Here is a 21,887-nt window from a genome sequence, read left to right on the forward strand (position 1 = left end):
CTGTCCCAATGCAAACCATTCAGAAGCAAAATGTATGGTCATTTATCATCTTTGTTTTATCTTTATACTCTGTATAATTTTAAAGTGTTTATCGCGGTAACACTGTTATGAAAAACTAACAAACAAACCAATACACAAAATCTGGAAATAGCATGTTCAGCTGAACAAGATGTGCTCTTAAGAGTGTTAACTAATGTTGCACTGCCCTAATCAAACTACATGATAAGTAATAAGCAAGACTCTCCAATCTCCATGGTGGGTATTGTTAGATTTTGTGAAACTCCTCAGACTTATGAATATGCATAAAAATCCCAAAAGACAAACCAGGGAGCATATCAAACAACAAACTGAAATGAATCCAAATCTAAAACAATTTGTGTACCGCTTGCGTGTCACTTTTTCTTTATATCAGCACATATTATTGTAATTTTAAATTTTAATAACAGGGTGGAGCATGCATCATAATATAAAAATTGGCAAACATATGATACGTAGTACCCAAATTGTGGGATAAAAAAAAAAAAGGTGGGATAGAAGATTTGAAATCAACTACTTGTATATTGTCACAACTTTTTTTGACGAAAAAAAAAGTTGTGACAATGTACAAGTAGTTGATGTCACAAATTATTATATAGTGACATCTTATTATAAACCATTCTTCATACAAAACACTGAATACTGATTTTCAATTGTTTTTCATTATACTTGGTATTAGAGTATTAAATTTTTGTATACAAGATCTTATCACTTTTATAGTGAGCTAATCATGCTTATGAAGTGACTCCCCCCACCCCCCCTCTCCCCAAAAAGAGTAATTACAGAGTCGAGCCAACACGGTTTGACTCATTTTTTCCGTTGAAGTTAATTTTAGGTCTTACTTATTCCTATTTTAACATTGAAAAACTGATTGCATATGGTTAAACCGAATGTAAAGTGAGACGAGGTATATTAGGGTGAAAAAACAAAAAAAATTAAGTCAAGAATTCGAGTATCTTACAAGATAATGCGGATTAAATCTAAAAGGTTAGAATCCAAGCTTATGCTTAACTTTTTTGTAATGGCACTTGATTTTGTTTATGGATAAGAGTGGCAACTTACAAGAATACAAGCTGGTGGAAGTTGGAATGCCTGGTCTCTACTCTCTAACCCCTAAAACACGTGTACATCTTCTCCTCCAACGAAAAACATTTCCCCTCTTCTCCTACATCCAATTTCTACTTGCTGAACTTAATTTCTGAATAAGATAAGATAATCAAAGAAGAAAAAACAAGGGTGAGGTAGAATTTAGCCACTCAATTTGTTGAAGAACATGGCTGTTTCTCAAGTTTCTGCTTCTTTTAATCTCTCTGTCTATGGTAATATCTTCTCTTTATTTTATTTTTCCTGGGTTGTTAGAAATGTTTGAAATTTCTCACAATTTCTCTGTTTCAATTCTTACTATAGATGCTTGTACTCCAAATTCTCCAAGACTTTGTACAGTTTCAAGGATACCCACTTCAAATTTTGCTCGAAATGCTACATCTTTTGTGAGGGGTTCTCCACTTGGTAATGCCTCTATGAATTTTCATAAGTGTATGTTGTTCTTAATGTTTGTGGTAAGGTTCGGCTTGAAATCGATTCGAGGGTTTAATGTTTTGTGTTTTGATGTTAAGGTCATTTGATTTAGTGGGGTGATTGGTGGAATTTTTTGGATGCATTGATGGTGTTCAGGAGGTAGTTCATAGGTTGATTGATGCTTGGGTTTTGAACTCAATGTTCCAGTTACAATGTGGTTGAATTGCTATGTTTGATTATGGCAATAATCGCGATCATAAACAGACTCTTAGTATATTGTTTATGGTGGTTAGTATATTGTAATTAGCTGTTGTGAAAGCAATTAAGCCTTAGCGGCGAAAATTTGGCCTTTGAATCTATTATGTGATCTTTTGTTAGATTGACTGCTGTTGATCACCACTATGACTCTAGAAGAATGGGAGTTTCAGGATGTATGAAAATGTTTTTGTATTTCTTTAAAAACTAAAAAGATAGGAGATTGTGACTAGTGACTTAATAAATAAGGAGTGGGAATGGGAATGGAGGATGGGAGAGTTACAATTATATTAAAAGGTATCTTGGCATAATGATGATTATGATCGATTGGTTTAATGCGACAATAATTAATTGGAGGTGTATTGGTTATTAGGGACGAGGAAAGTGAGAGCAGATGGTGTAAAATTAATTCAGTTAATGAAGATATGGTGAATGTGCTTTGAACTTTAAATGGTCTTACTTTATTCCATTCCCAAGATAATGTTAACATCGGTCACTAAGTTGCTGCTAGTGATTGATGTATTGGCTAGCTTTGAAGTAGGGTCAGATATTGCTATTAAAACATGATCTGTGTACTAAGCTTGTAAAAAGCTTCCATCTTCATAATTTTAAATTTGGATCATGGATGTTGGCTGACCCTAGCATTTAGACTCATGATCCAAAAGTTCTTGCTCCTGATCATGGAAACTGTTGTTTATTTGAATCTCTTCTCTGGTGTCCACCCCCACACCTGGGCTCCATCGAGAAAAAAATCACTAGCTTAATTACTACTTTGCATTGAGTTACTTACTTCTTATGTTGGGTGGGTGGTGGCTTGGTGTAGTGCCATCATGGGGGTTTGGCACCTAAAAAAATGTTAGGTATTGAAAATTGAATCAACCTATCTCTAGCTAGCAACTTATCTTGTAATTGTCTTGCCAGTGATACGGACAAGCGCTGCTCAATTGAAGGCTGTACACAAATCAAATTCAGTTTCTATTAAGTGTCAGCAAAGTGCAAATGAGGGTGGCTTGGATGTTTGGTTAGGAAGGATTGCAATGATTGGCTTTGCTGTTGCAATTACTGTTGAAGTATCAACTGGCAAGGGTCTTCTTGAGGTATGGAGTTCTGATCATTATTACATATATATTCCATTGGCATCTCATAATTTCCCTTTTCTCCAAACCCTTTACTTTTTATGCATATTATGCGATAACCCTTTCTCATCATTTGAATGGCTAACAATTGGTAGCTTTCCTATTGGCTGTCAATCTGTCATACTTTACCAGTGTCACTCTTCCTACCATAAAATTGGTGCTTTGATTCTCTTGTGCACCAACCTTTGTACGCAATTCTGATGGTTGGAGGAATGTATGTCTGTTTACTTTACTTGAGATTTTTCGCACCACATGGCACTATCCCTAAGTTCAACGGGCTAAGAGACTGTAGATATCCCAATAGAGTGTGTATTTCTACTTGTAAACTTCTTGAACACGAAAACTGAAAGAATTTCCCGTCAGTCAAGATTAGCTCTGAGACCTGTGCTGTTCCATATTCATCTTTTTGGAAGGGATCTAATATTAAGTTATGTATTACCTTGAATGATGGATGGATATGAGCCTTGTAATAATGTTTTTGGAAAGGAAAATGTACATTTGTTTGGGGCTTAATTGAAAATTTAAACATATTACAGGAAAAGTATAAATCACTGTAACCCACAAACTCATCAGTTTCTTAGGCCCCTTCTCTAAGTAACGTAAAAATAATGACTATTCTGTGACGGTGGTAATAAGAGATTATATTATGTGGCTTATGTAGTGACAACTACCCTTATACTATTTTTCGCTTTTATTCATCCATGCAAACAAGAACAAATTTCCCTTTCATCCATGCAAAAAACACAAACATATCTATGAGGACTCAAATCTGGCTACAAGGAGTTGAACCATTTAAAGTTTCTAGTTTTATAATTAAAATACAACCGGATTGACGCTAGATTTATATAAATAAGTACAACTCGTGAATATTGGCTAGTACTTTTAACTTTTTAGTGTAAGTGACTAAGTGTATAACTCTGATATTGGTGTAGTATTGACAAAGGGTTTTGAGGAAAAAAATATGTTATTGGTGCTGTTATAATAAAAATGTCTTCGTTAAGTTGCTTTCTTGACATGTACCTCTCATATACTCTAACAAAATTTGAAAATCACTGAAACTGTTTTCAATCAGGTGTGTATCCCAATTTTCTAAGGTGATATATAGTCCATTTTTTTTCTGTAGAATTAAGGTTTTATTTTTCCTCATATTTTCCAGCTTCTAGCAACTGAATTTGTGTGATTCATTGTTGTGGACAAGTTATTTCATTCATGTAAAAAGTTAATGCCAATTTCTAATTCTGATGATTTAACCCGAACTGCAGAACTTTGGGCTCACATCCCCATTGCCAACTGTGGCTCTTGCAGTAACAGGACTGGTCGGTGTTCTGACTGCTGTCTTCATATTCCAGTCTGCCTCAAAGAATTGAATGCAAGCTGCTATCTTTGCTCTTTGTAAAGTTTGTTATTCTGTCTTAGTTTTTAAAGCTCAAGTACGGATGCTTTGACTACAGTTCAAGCAGAAGAACTAACCTTTTGTAAAAGTGCAATTTGAATGCAAACATATCTTCTTCCAAGATTTTGTTGAATCTTATATACTTTTGGGTATGATGTTGAGTATAATAATTCAATGCATGGTGAAATTTTCATATCGATACCTGTTCTCATGACCTTTACACTTCTGTAGAACAGTGGAGAAAAATATATATTCTGAAGCATGTGGAAAATGATTCTTCCAACTGTTTGCTCCTCAAGAGAATAAAGCTTAAGTTATTGCTATACTTTTTAATTTTTAATTTTTTATTTTTTATTTTTTTTATTTTATTTTTTATTACTGACTACTGAGAATGGTGTACACACTTTGATATGTTGAAGATCAATAGGTCATAGCTTTGCTGCTGAATTTCCAGGTAACATCTGATTGTTTAAGCTGGGAATTAAATACTCTCTTTCTTTGCAATAAAATATTTTAATTGACCATGTGAATAAAAATGTTTTTTTTTTTTTTTTTCAAACTAATAATTAGTTTCAAGACAGTAGATCTTTTCAATATTTTATATTTATTCCTTTATGAGAATCCAATTCTATTGCCTTTCTTCCAGTATATATAATTTGCAGATGGGGAAGATGTGATCATCGCACTTTTGTCCCTTTGTTTGTTTTGGATATTTTGAATTCTCCACCTTGTCAAATTTTTTAATTGTTCCATGGGCGTAGGCACATCCCGTCTTATGAAAAGGAGGGGCTCTAAACATCAGATGAAGATACTGATGGTTGGCCTTGATGCTTCAGGGAAGACAACAATCCTTTACAAGCTCAAGCTCGGACAAGTTGTACGGACACTCCCCACTATAGGTATTAACCAGTCTACAAATCTAGTTTATGTCAGCATGCATCCATGCTCAGCTCATTTTCCTTTAGTGGTTTTTTTTTCCTCTCTCTCTCTTGGGAGACAGGGAAGGGAGAAATATCTGTTTACTCTTTATAATTTATGATAAACTATGAATAGGTAGTATGAAAATATTAGCGGGTATGGTATAATCATTCCATGTGCTGTTTCTTTTGCATGATGTTAAGGTAGTAGACGGTAGAAATTCTAATTCAGCAACTGCTTTGATTTTAACTGTGCATTTCCCAATTTGGATCAGGTTTCAATGTGGAGACAGTCGAATACAATAACCTAAGCTTTGCTGTGTGGGATCTTGGTGGACAAGAGAAGGTATCTGCATATTATTCTTGCTCTCTACTCTTCCCTTCCCCACCCTTCTTGAAAAAGATTAGAGATAAATAAAAAGGGTAATTGACAGATCCTGTCTTTTGTCTTAACATTCTTCATCGTACTACTTTTTCATACCAACTTCCCTCTATTTGGCCTGTACCAGACAACCTTCAATTTGTTTCATCTAGTGGCGATTATTCTCCCCCAATCCCCACTATTGTGCTTCTGATGCTGTTGACCTTTTCTTACTCTCTTTTGCTGTGATTATACAAATGGGCAAGAAGTGCATTTTTAAATTCTTAGTATTAAACTGTTGCACAATGAGGGAACACAACTAACTTCTTATCTGTCCCCCAGATTCGGTCATTATGGAAACATTATTTTCGGAACACCCAGGGACTCATTTTTGTAGTGGACAGCACTGACAGAGAAAGAATTGTAGAAGCTCGTAATCAGCTTCACCGGATTCTCACCGAGGTTAGAAAATAGTTACACTTAAATTTCTTGGTGTTTGACATGTCATTCCTTTCAGGCTTTTGATAGTTGTTAAACTTTTTATTATCATCATAGGCGCAACTTGCTGATAGAAAGTATATCTTTGTAGCAGGATGAACTGTCTAATACAGCGGTATTAGTTTTCGCCAACAAGCAAGACCTTCCAAATGCTATGTCAGTCTCAGAGGTTGCTCACAAGCTTGGGTTACATCTACTTCGTGATCACAGATGGTAAACTGTCATTCTAGATCAACCAAAATGATTGTTTCACATATTTGAAAGTTACTAAGAGCAGCATAGTTATAGATCTCGTGTTTGTTGTAGGTTTATCCAGGATGCTTCTGCAATATCTGGCCGCGGACTTTATCAAGGTCTTAATTGGTTGAGTCAGAATATCTAAGTCTCTAAGATGGTGCTACATGATAGACACTCCCCGGCCTCCCCAAGTTTCGAAAGCTTTTATAAATTACAAAGACTTGCACCATTGATGGTAGAATACATTGTGATCGAGGATGAAAATTTTTAATTTCATCAAATAGATTGTAGCAAATGTAAAATGTCTATTTTTTTTGTCGAATTTTTCAATAGTTTTTTTTTTCTGCATGATTGCATGGCAGCAGAACAAATGCGAAGGCATCATGTAGGTACAGTTTGCCTTTCCCGCCAAAGTGTTCATACTACTAAATGTTGTCTTTCTTTTATAATAAACCTTTTTTCAAAAGTTTCATGTTGAAGTCTAATTTATATTCCTTTTCTTTTATTTATTTTGGTTGCTTGAGGGAAAAGTATGCATTTCTTTTGTTGGACTTAATAGAGATTATGATTCTTTTCTTTTTTCAAAGTTAGAGATGTAAAAAGGGCATGGAAGTTGACCTAGCATGTTGCATACTCCATATACTACATATTGTAAAATGTCAAAAGAGTGAGAATAGAGCAAATAGCTTTTATAAAATTATAAGCAATTAAGCACGTGTAGGTAACATATGTATGTAGTTATGTATTCGGTTTATTCCATAACAATAAGAATAATAAATAATACTTGTATTAAAAACATATGTATGTATTAGGTTTTGGGCTATTAGATTATATCCGCCCTTTCTTTGATAAGTCATATTCATATATGTCAAAGTGTATTAAACAATGGTACAAGTATATTTAAACATTTATTAGATTCTTACCGTATGATTTTTTTTGACCCGACTTGATTCCAACTCCATATTAGTCAGAGATCTGATAACGGGATTGATACCATAACTCGTTGACAATTGATGTCACGGAAAAGTCACGTTTCCAAATCTTGGATCTCCCATTTCTCACTCCCACCACACTTGAAATAGGAGAGAGAAAGAAGCGTCGGTGGGAAAGAGCTTACACACTAAAACCCCACACTATAATTCTCTCTACTTAATTTCGGCATTCTATCACTTTCTTTCTTTTTTTTAATTTCTCCCCCAATTTTATCTCTTACGTTACTCCCTTTTCTTACAAATCAAATCTAAAACCCTTATTTCTCAATCTTCATCTCGAGATTCGATCTATTTTCTCTCGATTTCTCTTCTTCAATTCCGTATTTTTTCTGTGATTTGGAGGGAGAAATTGATAGATTTTGAAGAAAATGGTGAAATCGATGGCCACTTTAATGGTGGCCGTTTTTGCAGTGGTGTTGATTTCTGGTGTTAGTCGTGTGAGATCTGATGCTTCTGATCATCGTTACAAAGCTGGTGAAGCTGTTCCTCTTTACGCCAATAAAGTCGGCCCTTTCCATAACCCTAGGTTTCGCATTTCTTCTCTTTGATCGGCCATTTTTACTGAGTTTTATGCGAATTTTGATTTGATTATAGATCTCACATTATACATTATAAAAAAAATGTTGATAATGTATTGTATTTGCTAGAGATTTATGCATTCTTGAGTTTTGATTGAAATCTGGAGTAAATGATGAGTTATTTGTTGATTTTTGTGCTATATTAGTGTGTTTGGATGATTTTTGATCATTGTTTGACTGGAAACTGTAATGTAGAGAAGTTGAGATCTTAAATTTTTTTTTTCAACTAAAGGTTCTCTTTTGTCGTGATTGTTGCCCTTATTTCAGAAAAAATAAAAGTTGTGATTTCTATTTTGGTATAGCAGGTCTTTATATTGCTATAATTGGAATGATGATGCTACTAGTAACCTAGAAGTAATAGGCATTGAAGTGTTGTTACATAACTTGTAAATTGAGGGAGTAGCAGGCTAGTGGGGGATGTAGATTTCTGGGGTTATTCCGTCGACGTCGAGGAATCTTAACAATCGGGAAAGTGTTGCTGATTTGAGCTCTGTATTTAGGATTATAGCTACAGAGGTTCATATTTGGGTTCTATTTTAGAGTTAAGCTAGTGAAAGTTGCATGCATGCTAACCATGTCCTCTTGCCCCAATATAGTAATTTAGTGACATGCATCCAAGTGTGGATGAACATCAAACGGCCATCACTAAACTGTTATTTGCAACCTCACCATCAAGTTCCATACAGTAGCTAAGTTTACGATTGTCCTGTAACTTTTCATATGAAAATCCTTGAATGTAAATGTTTAGAATTGATTATGTTCATTACCTTGCTGACAGAGTCTAATAGTTATGGGTTTTTCTTTTCAGTGAAACATACCGCTATTTCGATCTTCCATTCTGTGTTCCAGGTACGCATTAGTTGAATCGGTTTTACTACTTTGCACGTGTAATTCTTCTTTTGGACAAAAGTAACAATTATTTTTAACTGCAGATCATGTGAAAGAAAAGAAGGAAGCTCTAGGTGAAGTATTGAATGGAGATCGTCTGGTCAGTGCTCCTTATAAGCTTGACTTTCTAGTGGACAAAGATTCAGAACTTATTTGCAAGAAAAAAATGACAAAGGAAGAAGTAACTAAGTTTAGAGATGCAGTATCAAAAGATTACTACTTCCAAATGTATTATGACGATTTGCCAATATGGGGGTTCCTTGGTAAAGCTGACAAGGAAGGCAAACTAGACCCAAGCGAGTACAAGTATTATTTGTATAAGCATATTCATTTTGACATCTTTTACAACAAGGACCGTGTTATTGAAATCAATGTTCGAACTGATCCCAACTCTTTAGTTGACATTACTGAGGATAAAGATGTCGATGTGGAATTTATGTACACCGTAAAGTGGAAGGAGACAAACACCCCTTTTGAGAAGAGGATGGATAAATATTCACAATCTTCTTCTCTTCCTCATCATCTAGAGATCCACTGGTTTTCCATTATTAACTCATGTGTCACTGTACTCCTCCTGACCGGATTTCTTGCCACAATTCTTATGCGAGTTCTTAAGAACGATTTTGTCAAGTAAGAATCGAAAAGCTTTCCTCCCTTTCCCTTCTTTCAGTCATATATACTGTATCTATTAACTGCGCTGGAGTTCCTGGTTGATTAGTGGAGAGTTGGTCTGGATATTTGTTTATATCTGGGCATGCTATTAAGTGATCATGCAATTTTTAAAATTCATGCTTCATTGTTTTTGCCTAAAGGTATGCGCACGATGAGGAAACAGCAGAAGATCAGGAAGAAACTGGATGGAAGTATATCCATGGGGATGTATTTAGGTTTCCAAAGTACCAATCGTTACTTGCAGCTTCTCTTGGATCTGGCACCCAGCTGTTTACCCTGTAAGTTTCTACTGTAGTTTTCTTCCACATATGTGCATCAACATGTTTTCTAATGCCATCCTATGTATTTACTTCATCCTACGTGATCTAACATTTACATTACTTTTTTTTTTCAGTACATTTTTCATATTTCTACTTGCTTTAGTTGGAGTGTTTTACCCATATAACCGAGGAGCCCTGTTCACAGCCCTTGTTGTCATTTACGCTCTCACATCTGGAATTGCTGGCTACACTGCAACCTCCTTTTATTGTCAATTGGAAGGAACAAACTGGGTATGATCTTATCTTTGGAAAGAGCAAATTATTTCAATAAAAGATACCAGATAAAATTTAAAAGAAACAACTCGTGTGTGATCTTTTTGTAAAATCCTCTTCTTGCAGGTAAGGAACCTGTTGTTGACGGGCTGCCTATTTTGTGGGCCTCTGTTTCTGACCTTCTGTTTCCTAAACACGGTAGCAATTGCATATCATGCTACTGCAGCTCTTCCTTTTGGGACCATTGTGGTGATTCTTCTTATCTGGACACTTGTGACATCACCATTGCTTGTTTTGGGTGGAATTGCTGGAAAGAATAGCAAAGCCGAGTTCCAAGCTCCTTGCCGTACTACAAAGTACCCTAGAGAAATTCCACCACTACCATGGTACCGGGGAACTCTTCCTCAGATGGCAATGGCTGGATTTTTGCCTTTCAGTGCAATTTACATAGAGCTCTACTACATATTTGCCAGTGTCTGGGGTCACCGGATTTACACTATATACAGCATCTTGTTCATCGTCTTCATTATATTGATTATAGTTACCGCTTTCATCACTGTGGCATTGACATACTTCCAACTCGCAGCTGAAGATCATGAGTGGTGGTGGAGGTATGCACTATTTATATAATTTCTGGCTTTATATATGCTTGATTTAAGTTTTCATGCCTTTTCCCATTAGTGGCTTTGATAGCTTTGATTTTGGTGGTAGTTTCATTTCATATCATTCATTTTATGATGGAGAAGGTGTTTTTTTTTCTTGCTTTCTGTGATTGCTTGTGCGTGTCTTTTTCCACTTTGTGAGATCCTTGTGATGTTATTAGCTTCTATTTTGGAAAATACTTATTTCAATGGTATGAAAATGGATTGTGGACTTTAACAGACTATGATGTTGATGCTTTTTGACTCACATACTATAAAGTTGGAGAACTTTCCCAGATAGTTGAGTTTGTATCATTATTTTCATTGCCCACTTGCTAATCACATGTTCAGGCCATGTATTCTTTGTGGACTTACTTTGAGGATGTACAGGAGTGTGAGGAGTACACAATAATCATGTTATCATTGCTTTTTTGTTTTTGGCAAGGGGCCTAAGGGGGTGAAGGGGATGAGTTTGCACCATTGTGCATAGTAATTGCCCTTTTGGGTGTGGAAGGTGGATTAGGAAACTTTGCTGGAGATGCAGTGTTCATGCATGCTAGACTTTCCTGCGGGTTCTAGTCCATGACCCATTTTGGCTGGCCAATATGTAGATGTGATTTCTACCCTTAATTTATGACTGTAAAAGAATGGTCAATATCTGACATTAGCATGCCAAAACATAATCTTGTAGGACTTTTACATCCTTTGTGGAATACTCATCTACTTAAATGTCCTGTGTACTGCTTGTTCTCATTTTTGTCTAATGTCTTGGATGTCATGTCTCCACTTTGTGATCCCCTGTAAACTGTTGGGAGGGGAAAGATCGCACTAAATCTCCCTCTACTATGATGTGGTCATGATTCTAACCTCGGTTGTTCTTTTTATGACAGAGCCTTCCTGTGTGGTGGTTCCACTGGTCTATTTATCTATGGCTATTGCTTATATTACTACTATGCGCGCTCTGATATGACTGGTTTCATGCAAACATCATTTTTCTTCGGCTATATGGCTTGCATTTGCTACGGCTTCTTCCTCATGCTTGGAACTGTTGGTTTCCGTGCCTCACTTCTGTTCGTCCGCCATATTTACCGATCTATCAAATGTGAATAGATAAGCGATGGAACTATAGGTTTGTGCCGGTGTCGTCTTTGTTCTGTACACCATCACCAGTAATGATCCATCTGGTGTTGTAACCGACTTCTAATCTGATCAGGGAGAAGTATTCTTTTAAACTTGATCTGCATCTTTGCCGTTGCAGTTTTAGCTACACACGAGATCTTGCCCCCAAATCCTTTTATAAAATTGGCTGGATGAAGAAAATAGTTTCAGTTCTGGAGAATTATGTCATGTAATAGAATACTAGAGTTGTATCAATTGTTAAGAGATTTTTGACATTAATTCAGTTATATCTTATGAAATTTCAAATTTGTTTATATCCCTTTTTTCCATCATCTTTCTCCTTGTTTGTATGAAATTTTAATCCTTTGAGCTCTCTATCGATCTCTGGCAGGACATGGTCTCCAGATTCCAAGTGTGCAAGTGTATACAACCTAATTTTGTTCATTTCAGCTTATTTCAATTTAGAGCTTTGAGTTTTACATACAAAATGTGCGACACCACGACGTATTTGAAAGTAAACATACAGCATAAGGATTCGAGTTTTGAACTTTATATAAGTACTATATACACTTCAATGTGATCGATAGCTTACATCAGTGCGAATGTGAGACCTTCTCACAGCCCCTTACTCCTGTCATCTTCTAAACACCCGAAGTAAAAAAATCAGCAGCTTCATCTTCTCAGTGATTGTAAGTTGTCCCATCCAACATCAACATTGCCAAGACGGCAAGACTAGAGCATTAACACTTCTTCCAATATGTGAGTATGATGGTGGTTGCTCCTGTCACTTATTATGAATAATGGCCTAGAAGGAGTTACCATCCTTTTTTTTTTTTTTTTTTTTTTTCTTCTTCTTCTTCTTCTTCTTAAAGTAAAAATTAGTCTCAATGCCGCTAACCATTTCATTAGTGCTTTAAACAATACAACTTTAAGCTAGTACAATTCATAATTTGTAAATGAAATTGGTATACTCTTGGGATTTATGATTTAGCTAGTATTGGCATAATGTGACGAGAATATGTTATAAACTTGTTATCAAAATTAGGCCAACCCACCACTTTGGTTGAAATATTGCTCATTCACATAGTTGGATAGTCTTTGTCATCCCCCCAATAAAATTTGGATGTTTAAACTTCCATTAAATGTATTTAATGGATTTTCAAAAGGACAAGCACTTAAGTGACGGTGAAGAAGACCAACTCTAACATACAAGGTAGCCTAATTGTACAAGAAACTAAATTAAGTGCATGTCACAATTGTTACTATATCCTTGAACTTGTGCCCAATAGTCCAATTGATTTCTTAGCTTTCAAGTGTAAAATAACAATCTTGAATGTTAATATGCATTCATTTTGCTAAGTGACTGAGTTCGTCTTTTTTAGGTACACTCGGTTGTATAATAGACATGTTCTGTATTCCGTATTCATGTAAAGTGAACATACACAACCACTACTAATTTTCGGTTAACAATTGATATATGCCTAGTTAATACAGTATATTGTTTATTTCATCCATGTACTAGTAATTCCAAGATGTAAGTCACATTTCTCATGTACTCCCTTTATTTTATGTTTACCAAATCATATAAATTGTACTTGAATTAGAATATGCACTTAAACCACAACTTTACATTGATTGTCGTCATGTTTGTACCAATCTCAACTTTATAAATTACCACTAATTTAATTGCATTATCAGTTTGTCACCCTCTAGGGCAAAACTTTATACACAAATTGAATAAAGATTTTATTTTATTTATTTATTTATTTTTTTATTTTTTTTGAGAAAATTGAATAAAGAAATTTCAATCATGATTTCATGAGTTACTTACAACTTTCTACCTTTGGATATTTCCTCAAACAGTAAAATTAAAAAATATTTACATGGACCCACAAAACTTAAAAAAAAAAAAAAAAAAAAAAAAAAAACCAACCTTCCATAAAAATTCCCAATAAAACGGTGGCCCAAAATAACCCAAATTCAGATCAATCTTTCTTTCTTTCTTTCTTCCCCTTCTTCTCTACATTTCTGCGATTTGACTCGAGAATTCAAGAGAGAGAAAGAGGAGAGAGAAACTAAGGTTTTGCGCAACAATGGAGAAATCCAAGGCCACTTTAATGGTGGCCATTGTTATTCTGCTCTTTTCTGGTTTTATTCAAGTGAGATCCGATGGTTCTAATCATCGTTACAAAGCTGGAGAACAAGTTCCTCTTTACGCCAACAAAGTCGGCCCTTTCCACAACCCTAGGTCACTTTCTTTCCTAATTCGTCGTTTATTTTCCTAATTTTTGCTAATTATGTTGTTAATTTGTGAAGTAATTGTATTTTTTGAGCTTAGGAAATTATTTGGCGTTGTTTTGATTTATGTGAGAATTGGTTGTGTTTCTAATTTTGTAGTTTAGATTAATAGATTTCGTTTTATCGATTTAAGATGATTTATCTTTGCGTTGATAATATGTTGAATTTTAGTCTAGTGATGTGAAATTTGGGATTAATTTGATCAATGTGAGAAATTGATGATGTTACAGTGTAATTAGTTTGGATTAGTGGTTGGATCATGCTTGGTTGTCCTGATTGTGATCTGATGTGTTAAGCTCATAGAATAATGGTGAATTGTTCAAGATTCATGTTTGAATTGATTTTGGAAGGAATTTTACTTTCCTTTTTAGGGTTTGTTTTATTTGGTTACTATTAAATGCAGATATTGCATGATATTGAAATTCGATTTAATTTGATATTGGTCTATACAAATACAATGCACCATAATAGGTAATGATATTTTAACTTTTGAGAATGTGCAATCAGGCTATTAAATACTCTACACCTAAGATATTTGCTCAATTATTAGGGATTTGGGTTTATATTGAATCTAACTTACACTTGAGTGACTGAAAACAGATGTAACAAGAAGACGATATGTTACGTTAGGCTGTGTTGTTTTAGGATGACTTTTTGCTATATGCTGTCTTAAATACAAAGTTTGTAGCTAAGTGTGAATTATATTGGTTGTGAAGTTACCTCTGACTGAAATTGGAGAATTTGGGGATATTGTTCAGTTTTTGGTTTGTAATTTTCTTACTTTCTGAAGTAGATTTGGGTAGATGTAGACTTTTGAGCTGTGAATGCAAAAAAGTTCGTCTTCTGGGATTGAGTGTCTAGTCCTAGGAATCTGGTCGTAAGAACTTGCTCATCCCTTGTTTGTAGCTTTGTCTTCTGCTTTTGTACGAGGTAATTATTCTACTTGGAAGGTAATAGATATGTGGGTTTGAATGTAGGCCTCCTTTTGTTAGAATTTTACTGAGCAATAACACATCTAATGGTTAACCAGTAAATAATTACTGACAAGCAGGACTAGATTTTATTCATCGCGTGTGACAAAGGCTTGAGCTTCAACATTACAGGATTTTTTTTTTATATTGTATTGTGAATGTTCTTTTTGGTTAATTGAGTTGGTTTAATTTTGATTGCTTATGCTTGTTTGAATTTGATGATCCATATTGGCTTTGATATTGCTGTCTGATTTTTATGTCCTTTTCTTTCAGTGAAACATATCGATATTTTGATCTTCCATTTTGTATTCCAGGTAAATAACTATTTTAGTCATTTGTGCATGTTTCACCTGTGTATTGCTGTATTCTAGATCTATTTTCTCTGAATTGCAGATCATGTCAAGGAGAAGAAAGAAGCTCTTGGTGAAGTATTAAATGGAGATCGTCTAGTCAGTGCTCCCTACAAGCTTGATTTCCTTGTGGACAAGGATTCAGAAGTCATCTGCAAGAAAAAGTTGTCAAAGGAAGACATTGTTCAATTTAGAGATGCAGTAGCCAAAGATTACTATTTTCAAATGTACTATGATGACTTGCCAATCTGGGGGTTCCTTGGCAAAGTTGACAAGGAGGGCAAACTGGATCCAAGCGAGTACAAGTATTATTTATATAAGCATATCCATTTTGACATCTTCTACAACAAGGACCGTGTTATTGAAATCAATGTCCGAACTGATCCCAACTCTTTGGTGGACATTACTGATGATAAGGAAGTGGATGTAGAATTTATGTATTCTGTGAAGTGGAAAGAGACAAACACCCCATTTGAGAAGAGAATGGATAAATACTCACAGTCTTCCTCTCTTCCTCATCATTTAGAGATCCATTGGTTCTCTATCATAAACTCATGTGTCACAGTGCTTCTCCTGACTGGATTCCTTGCCACAATTCTCATGCGAGTGCTTAAGAATGATTTTGTTAAGTAAGAATCGCTGATTTAAACTTTTCATTATGTTGTTTGTATTTATGGATACCATGCAGCTTCTCCAACTTTGATGAGTGAATGTTTATATAAGTGATAGCCAAGTAGTTTTTACCAAGGCATGTGGTCAATTTGTATCATTTATTGTAATTCTAATGTATCATTTTCTCTACTGAAAAGGTATGCACACGATGAAGAAACAGCTGAAGACCAGGAAGAAACTGGTTGGAAATATATTCATGGGGATGTGTTCAGGTTTCCCAAGTACAAATCAGTGCTGGCAGCTGCTCTTGGATCTGGTACTCAGCTATTTACTCTGTAAGTACCTAAATTTTCTTGTCTTGATTTATTTCATCATTTGAGGATGGGGGAGTCTATGTTGTAATATTTATCTGACCTGTATCTTCTGTGTTCTCAGGACGGTATTCATATTCTTGCTTGCACTAGTTGGAGTGTTTTATCCTTACAACCGAGGAGCACTGTTCACAGCACTGGTTGTTATATATGCTCTTACATCTGGTATTGCTGGTTATACTGCAACCTCCTTTTATTGCCAGCTAGAAGGATCAAACTGGGTATGTGCTACCGCATATGGCATGCTAAATCTTAGTTTCTCTGCTTCTGCCTTCCATCTGATTCACCCCCTTTCCATCCCACTGATTAAATGGTATCAGAAAGCTTACTGATTGCTTCCCCCATTTGTTTTGACAGGTTAGGAATCTGTTGCTGACTGGTTTCTTGTTCTGTGGTCCTCTGTTTCTCACTTTTTGCTTCCTCAACACTGTTGCGATAGCATACCATGCTACTGCTGCTCTTCCATTTGGCACAATAATGGTTATACTTCTTATCTGGACACTTGTAACTTCACCGTTGCTTGTTTTGGGTGGGATCGCTGGAAAGAATAGCAAGGCTGAGTTCCAAGCTCCTTGTCGCACAACAAAGTACCCCAGAGAAATTCCACCACTGCCGTGGTACCGAGGGACTCTTCCTCAGATGGCAATGGCTGGGTTTTTACCATTCAGTGCAATATACATAGAGCTCTACTACATCTTTGCCAGTGTTTGGGGACACAGGATTTACACAATTTATAGCATTTTGTTCATTGTCTTCATTATTTTGATTATAGTCACTGCTTTCATTACTGTTGCTTTGACATACTTCCAACTTGCTGCTGAAGACCATGAGTGGTGGTGGAGGTATGTATTCTGCGCTTATGTCTGATTATTTCATGAATGGTATATTCTTATTGTATGATTTATTTCTATGCTTTTGCCATGCTAGTGAGTTTGAAAGTCGTCGTTTTCATTTAACTCTAGGAATAAGTGAATAACTTGGATCCATCAATATGCATTATTTGCTACCTACTTTATCTTAAAGTTCACGATCACTTTCATTGGTGCTTATGTCTCTTTTGTATGCCTGCGTTGTTGCTTTCCCGACTTTCCCCCTGTTATCTTGGATTCGTTAATATAGTAGGTAAGTCTGTATTACCGATGCAATCATATTAGTATGATATTAAGTTATTAACTGATTTGGTACTTATTATGGCAGGTCCTTCCTATGCGGTGGTTCTACAGGGCTATTTATATATGGCTATTGCCTATACTACTATTATGCCCGCTCTGATATGTCTGGGTTCATGCAGACATCATTTTTCTTCGGCTACATGGCCTGCATATGCTATGGCTTCTTCCTTATGCTTGGAATGGTTGGCTTCCGTGCTGCACTCTTTTTTGTCCGTCATATATATCGGTCAATCAAATGCGAGTAGATAGGTGGTGCGACTTCAATGTTGGACCAATGTTTTTTTGTTCTGTAGGCTTAGTAGGACAGCGATGTTCTTTGTATTGTAACCTATGCCTGACCTCATTCAGGACTCAGGAGAAAGAGTTTGTAATCTTATATAGACTTGCCTCTTTGATTTTTATATGAACGATCTTGCTTATACGTTAATCCTCTCACATAATTCACATAGTAATATAGTACAGTATAATAGTATATTAGTATTACCTTAATATGAAGATTTATGGTCATTTATGATTTATCTTTACTTCTGTCAAAAATTAAACTCTAAATACACAATGAAAATTGGATTTTGGACTTCTGTCATGGTATATTCGCAAAAAATTTAAGATTGCACCAGCCCGGAATCGCAAAAAATTTAAGATTGCACCAGCCGGGAATCGAACCCGGGTCTGTACCGTGGCAGGGTACTATTCTACCACTAGACCACTGGTGCGACTTTGATGGTATCATTTTGCTTTTAAAAGAGATCTTAAACAAACATTTCAGAAACTAATTTTACTTAGTCTGCATCAAGTTCCTCTTAAAATGTGAATATACTAATTTTGCTTACTTGCATGAGGATAACTTGTGAAGAAAAAATAAAATAAAATTGTTTAGTCTGCATCAAGTTCCTCTTAAAATGTCATGAAGCCTTTCTTTACATTCCTAAAATTCATCCTTGTTTTATTTAACAACGTATACATGTCACCACTTTCTAGCTGTCTTAGTGAAGTCAGGAAAAATAAGGAGAGGTTGGTTTATTAATATATACGATTTCTGTCCATAAAGTGATATTAATGAAAAAGTTTCATGATCACTAATTCATATTAGAGCCAAGAGAAAACTTATATAATCGATTGAGATGTCTAACAAAAAAAAAAAAAATTCAATCATACAAAAACTGCAGTTCGAATTTGATAAGACATTGCTACATCTACTCACCTAAAGCCATAAAAGACTGTTGGTGTGGTTGGGTTTGCAATGATTCTTTCATTTAAGAACTACTACATGACCTATTGATAATTTTAAAAATTTCCATATAAGATGGATAATCAAGCCAACAAGCAGACTAAATTCTTTTTCCATCGGATGATGATAGCCCCACATCAGCAAAGCTTGACCTCTTGGATATGTCTTCAGAGGGATCGATGATAAAGCTGTTGCTAATACACCCAAATTTGCCATTCACATCTCCATGGACTGTGGTTTTGAAGAAGATTTTGATATCTTCTTCCTTTTCTTCTTTGCATCGTCTTTGGACTTCTTCTTTACAGGCTCAGCTTTAGGAGCTGGTTGGGTGTTCACCAGGTACCGATGTATGGCAGCGAATGGATCGGATTGGAAAGCAGGATGTTTTAAGACAGCCTCCATTCGTTCTGTCTCCTTCAATCTGCCATCAATAGATATATCAGTAAATCAAGTTAAAAAAAACTGTAATTAAACAGAGAATTAGCCACTCACACTAGTTTCTGTCTGGATTTGCAGTTCAATTTTTTAGGTGGAGGAGCAGGTTGTTGTGATTCTTTCACCTCAGGTAAGACTTCATTGAGGAGGGATAGGTCATAAGCTTTTAATTTCTTTTCCCGTTTTCTTGCACTCTTGCTTTTCTGGCAACGAAAGAAACAGAACACAAGTGACCAAATGCAGCAGTAATATAGAGTTAATATAAATCAGAGAAATTATCCAAATACAAATATGCTATTGCGATCAATCAAAGGCTATCACCAGTTCATCTGACTTGGATCTCCCTCATTGTAGATGCTGCACTATCACCAGTCGCATTATCACCCAAAATCCTCCAAACTTCTTCAAATCTTTCAAGTTGTAGAAATATATTTATATCCACGGGAACAACTTGCATTCGATTGATTAAAATACTACACAACTACGCCACCTCCCAATTCACCAAACAGTAATAGCAAAGTAGGCAGAGGCCATATTTCTGGATCAAGATCATTGTGATTTTCTGGATCAACCTCGCCCCCTCCACTGTCGTTCCCTTCCTTTATCAGAATTAGGTGCTCCCACATTCTCCCTTCTTTTATTTTTTCTAAATAATCACATTGCTCCTGATATTGGTTATGGTTGTGGTGATAAAAGTGTTAAGAATTCAGAGTTTAGACTCATTCATTTAGTGGTGGTATGACATTTGACAGTCAGGTTTTTAATGTGTATGCCCTTCTAACAACGACCACCACCCTAGGCAACCACGCCAATTTATAATCGACTTTTGCTACTTCTCTTATGTACAGCTACAAGCTACAACTACAACTGCAAAGTGCATTGTATATCTCAATTGCCAACAACCATAATGCCTCCAACAATACACTATATAATTATATATACATATACCATTAACCATAACAAAGGTAATAAACAAATTATTTCTATCATAGCCTACAGTTTTAATTTTTTTTTTTTTTTTGGATTCTACAATGTATTTGTTTTTTATTTTTTACTGCAAATTAATTAAGCTTGAGAAAGACAACAAAGATGAAGCTTGAATTAGAAATTTCACCTTTGTAATCGCCTTCGTAACACTCAATGAAGCAACTGTCTCTCTGACTTCTGCACTTGTTTTAAACAAAACCCAGAATCATAAACAACCAATTCAAACATTTAAAGAAAAAACCCAGAAAATTAATAACATTTCAGTAATTGAAAAGGAATTATTACTCGAATAAAACTCAAGTTTCTTCTCAAATTTCCGATCTGCTTTCTTCGTAGCATCCGACCTAGACATCAATTTTGCAGATTTTTAATCCCCAAATTCATAAAAAAATTAACAATTCTAATAAGTTTTTGAGGTAGGAGATTACCTGATGTTTTTCAGTCCCATATTGAATGATTTCCCGAGCTAAAGATTGAACAGAAAAATACACACTGATGACGTCTCTGAATTCGCCGACTACGAAGAACAGAGAAGTTTTTTGTTTTTTTTTTCGAGGAAAGAGAAAGAAGGTTTTTTAATTTATTTATTTTTTATTTATTTTATTTTTTTGGAGGGGTTTACGACCCAGCCCTAAAATAATAGGGTCCGACCCAACCCAGTACATCCTAGGGCGGACCCTTAAAGGGTTTACAGACTTGAGACTTTACCCATTTTACATTTGAGATCCAATCCAAACACTTATATTTGCATTTTAGAAATTCTTGTATGTGGTTGACAATATTATTTCGTTAGTTTTTTTTTTTACGGATACTTTGTTATTATAATAGGGGTTACTCGGTCAATGTCATAAGTAGGGCTGTGCACCGCTCCAAAATCGGACCGGGACCGGTATGAACCGAAACCCAGAATAAGCTATTTTTAAGAACCGGAAACCGGACCGTATTCTGCCGGTCCAGTCCCGGTCTGGACCTGTTTAATACGGTCCATTCCGGTTTTTGGACCGGTTGGGACCGACTTTACCTTTTTTTTTTCCCTGCATTTTAACCTGTTTTTTTTAACCTATGTACTTTCGAACTAGAACAGGAGCAATTTCCGGTGAGGGCTGTTAGGCGTCGACGGCTGGAGTGATCGGAGGAGGAGGCTGAGTTTAACAAATTGAATTTAATTAAACAAAAAAACAAAAACAAAAAAAAAACGAAGAGAGGCTAACAATCGAACTAGAACATACCTGGAGGGCTGGAGGCTGGAAGTCGAAGAGGAGGGCGGCCTGCGGAGATGAGGGCGATGCCGTGGTCCGTGGACCGTGGTTGAGAACAGGGGCGGAGCCGCGGCGGCGTCGGGCAGAGAGTGAGAACGGGAAAGAGGAGGACAGAGAGTGAGAGTGAAGAGGCGTGATTCGTGAATGAGATTGATAGAAGTTAGGGTTTTTAGGAAATTAAAAAAAAAAAATATATATATATATATATACACTTTTCTCGGGTTTCCGGTCCAGCCCGGAATTTACCGGGTTTTACTCGGACCTGACCGGAAACCCGGAATGACTAATTTTAAAGGACCGAGGACCGACCCGGAAGGCTACGATCCGGGCCGGGTCCGGTCCGGTCCCGGTCGGTTTTACGGTCCAGATCTAAAAGTGCACAGCCCTAGTCACAAGAGTTACTGTTTACTCGATTAGTATTTTGGGGGTT

The 21,887-nt window shown here is 35.9% G+C and overlaps 5 protein-coding genes and 1 non-coding gene across 8 annotated transcripts; 4 read left to right on the forward strand and 2 right to left on the reverse strand.

Moving 5' to 3' along the window:
* The first annotated feature begins 1,090 nt into the window (after nt 1-1,090).
* Nucleotides 1,091-4,490, forward strand: LOC110716463 (stress enhanced protein 1, chloroplastic-like). The gene is made up of 4 exons (XM_021895094.1): nt 1,091-1,355; nt 1,444-1,545; nt 2,731-2,906; nt 4,208-4,490. The coding sequence occupies exons 1-4, from the start codon at nt 1,310-1,312 to the stop codon at nt 4,310-4,312; spliced, it is 429 nt and encodes a 142-aa protein (XP_021750786.1). The 5' UTR covers nt 1,091-1,309; the 3' UTR covers nt 4,313-4,490.
* A 168-nt stretch (nt 4,491-4,658) lies between these two features.
* Nucleotides 4,659-6,821, forward strand: LOC110716462 (ADP-ribosylation factor 1-like). 3 transcript variants are annotated; one of them, XM_021895093.1, is made up of 6 exons: nt 4,659-4,792; nt 5,100-5,237; nt 5,531-5,601; nt 5,959-6,078; nt 6,206-6,327; nt 6,421-6,821. In XM_021895093.1, exons 2-6 carry the CDS (start codon nt 5,114-5,116, stop codon nt 6,494-6,496), a joined length of 513 nt encoding a protein of 170 aa, XP_021750785.1. In that variant the 5' UTR covers nt 4,659-4,792; nt 5,100-5,113; the 3' UTR covers nt 6,497-6,821. The 3 variants fall into 3 exon arrangements, with proteins under 3 accessions (XP_021750785.1, XP_021750783.1, XP_021750784.1); XM_021895091.1 differs by having other exon boundaries at nt 4,659-5,237; XM_021895092.1 differs by having other exon boundaries at nt 4,659-5,237; nt 6,209-6,327.
* Nucleotides 6,822-7,711: 890 nt separating this feature from the next.
* On the forward strand, nt 7,712-12,090 carry LOC110716461 (transmembrane 9 superfamily member 3-like). The gene is made up of 7 exons (XM_021895090.1): nt 7,712-7,869; nt 8,730-8,770; nt 8,854-9,439; nt 9,622-9,759; nt 9,876-10,032; nt 10,141-10,625; nt 11,546-12,090. The coding sequence occupies exons 1-7, from the start codon at nt 7,712-7,714 to the stop codon at nt 11,763-11,765; spliced, it is 1,785 nt and encodes a 594-aa protein (XP_021750782.1). The 3' UTR covers nt 11,766-12,090.
* Nucleotides 12,091-13,740: 1,650 nt separating this feature from the next.
* On the forward strand, nt 13,741-17,975 carry LOC110716507 (transmembrane 9 superfamily member 3). Its single transcript, XM_021895140.1, has 7 exons — nt 13,741-14,022; nt 15,317-15,357; nt 15,437-16,022; nt 16,203-16,340; nt 16,441-16,597; nt 16,734-17,218; nt 17,574-17,975. Exons 1-7 carry the CDS (start codon nt 13,868-13,870, stop codon nt 17,791-17,793), a joined length of 1,782 nt encoding a protein of 593 aa, XP_021750832.1. The 5' UTR covers nt 13,741-13,867; the 3' UTR covers nt 17,794-17,975.
* Nucleotides 17,976-18,190: 215 nt separating this feature from the next.
* TRNAG-GCC lies at nt 18,191-18,261 on the reverse strand. The gene has a single exon. It is a non-coding gene; the product is annotated as a tRNA-Gly (tRNA).
* Nucleotides 18,262-18,634: 373 nt separating this feature from the next.
* On the reverse strand, nt 18,635-20,869 carry LOC110716489 (putative ribosome biogenesis protein slx9-like). Its single transcript, XM_021895120.1, has 5 exons — nt 20,627-20,869; nt 20,484-20,542; nt 20,326-20,375; nt 19,269-19,414; nt 18,635-19,197 (listed from the first exon to the last, which is right to left on the reverse strand). Exons 1-5 carry the CDS (start codon nt 20,644-20,646, stop codon nt 18,993-18,995), a joined length of 480 nt encoding a protein of 159 aa, XP_021750812.1. The 5' UTR covers nt 20,647-20,869; the 3' UTR covers nt 18,635-18,992.
* Between the last annotated feature and the right edge of the window lie 1,018 nt (nt 20,870-21,887).

This window comes from Chenopodium quinoa, unplaced genomic scaffold (genome assembly GCF_001683475.1).
Source record: "Chenopodium quinoa cultivar QQ74 unplaced genomic scaffold, ASM168347v1, whole genome shotgun sequence".
NCBI lineage: Eukaryota > Viridiplantae > Streptophyta > Magnoliopsida > Caryophyllales > Amaranthaceae > Chenopodium > Chenopodium quinoa.

Excerpts from the sequence above, each read along its gene's own strand:
- LOC110716463 (XM_021895094.1), top strand. The coding sequence starts at position 1,310 with ATGGCTGTTTCTCAAGTTTCTGCTTCTTTTAATCTCTCTGTCTATG. Across the intron at positions 1,356-1,443 it reads TTTTAATCTCTCTGTCTATG|ATGCTTGTACTCCAAATTCT; the intron begins GTAATATCTTCT and ends TTCTTACTATAG. Across the intron at positions 1,546-2,730 it reads TGTGAGGGGTTCTCCACTTG|TGATACGGACAAGCGCTGCT; the intron begins GTAATGCCTCTA and ends TTGTCTTGCCAG.
- LOC110716462 (XM_021895091.1), top strand. The coding sequence starts at position 5,090 with ATGGGCGTAGGCACATCCCGTCTTATGAAAAGGAGGGGCTCTAAACAT. Across the intron at positions 5,238-5,530 it reads ACGGACACTCCCCACTATAG|GTTTCAATGTGGAGACAGTC; the intron begins GTATTAACCAGT and ends AATTTGGATCAG. Across the intron at positions 5,602-5,958 it reads ATCTTGGTGGACAAGAGAAG|ATTCGGTCATTATGGAAACA; the intron begins GTATCTGCATAT and ends TCTGTCCCCCAG.
- LOC110716461 (XM_021895090.1), top strand. The coding sequence starts at position 7,712 with ATGGTGAAATCGATGGCCACTTTAATGGTGGCCGTTTTTGCAGTGGTG. Across the intron at positions 8,771-8,853 it reads TCTTCCATTCTGTGTTCCAG|ATCATGTGAAAGAAAAGAAG; the intron begins GTACGCATTAGT and ends TTTTAACTGCAG. Across the intron at positions 9,760-9,875 it reads GGCACCCAGCTGTTTACCCT|TACATTTTTCATATTTCTAC; the intron begins GTAAGTTTCTAC and ends TTTTTTTTTCAG.
- LOC110716507 (XM_021895140.1), top strand. The coding sequence starts at position 13,868 with ATGGAGAAATCCAAGGCCACTTTAATGGTGGCCATTGTTATTCTGCTC. Across the intron at positions 14,023-15,316 it reads GGCCCTTTCCACAACCCTAG|TGAAACATATCGATATTTTG; the intron begins GTCACTTTCTTT and ends CTTTTCTTTCAG. Across the intron at positions 16,598-16,733 it reads AGCTAGAAGGATCAAACTGG|GTTAGGAATCTGTTGCTGAC; the intron begins GTATGTGCTACC and ends TTGTTTTGACAG.
- LOC110716489 (XM_021895120.1), bottom strand. The coding sequence starts at position 20,646 with ATGGGACTGAAAAACATCAG. Across the intron at positions 19,415-20,325 it reads TTACGAAGGCGATTACAAAG|AAAAGCAAGAGTGCAAGAAA; the intron begins GTGAAATTTCTA and ends TTTCGTTGCCAG. Across the intron at positions 19,198-19,268 it reads AAATCCAGACAGAAACTAGT|ATTGAAGGAGACAGAACGAA; the intron begins GTGAGTGGCTAA and ends TATTGATGGCAG.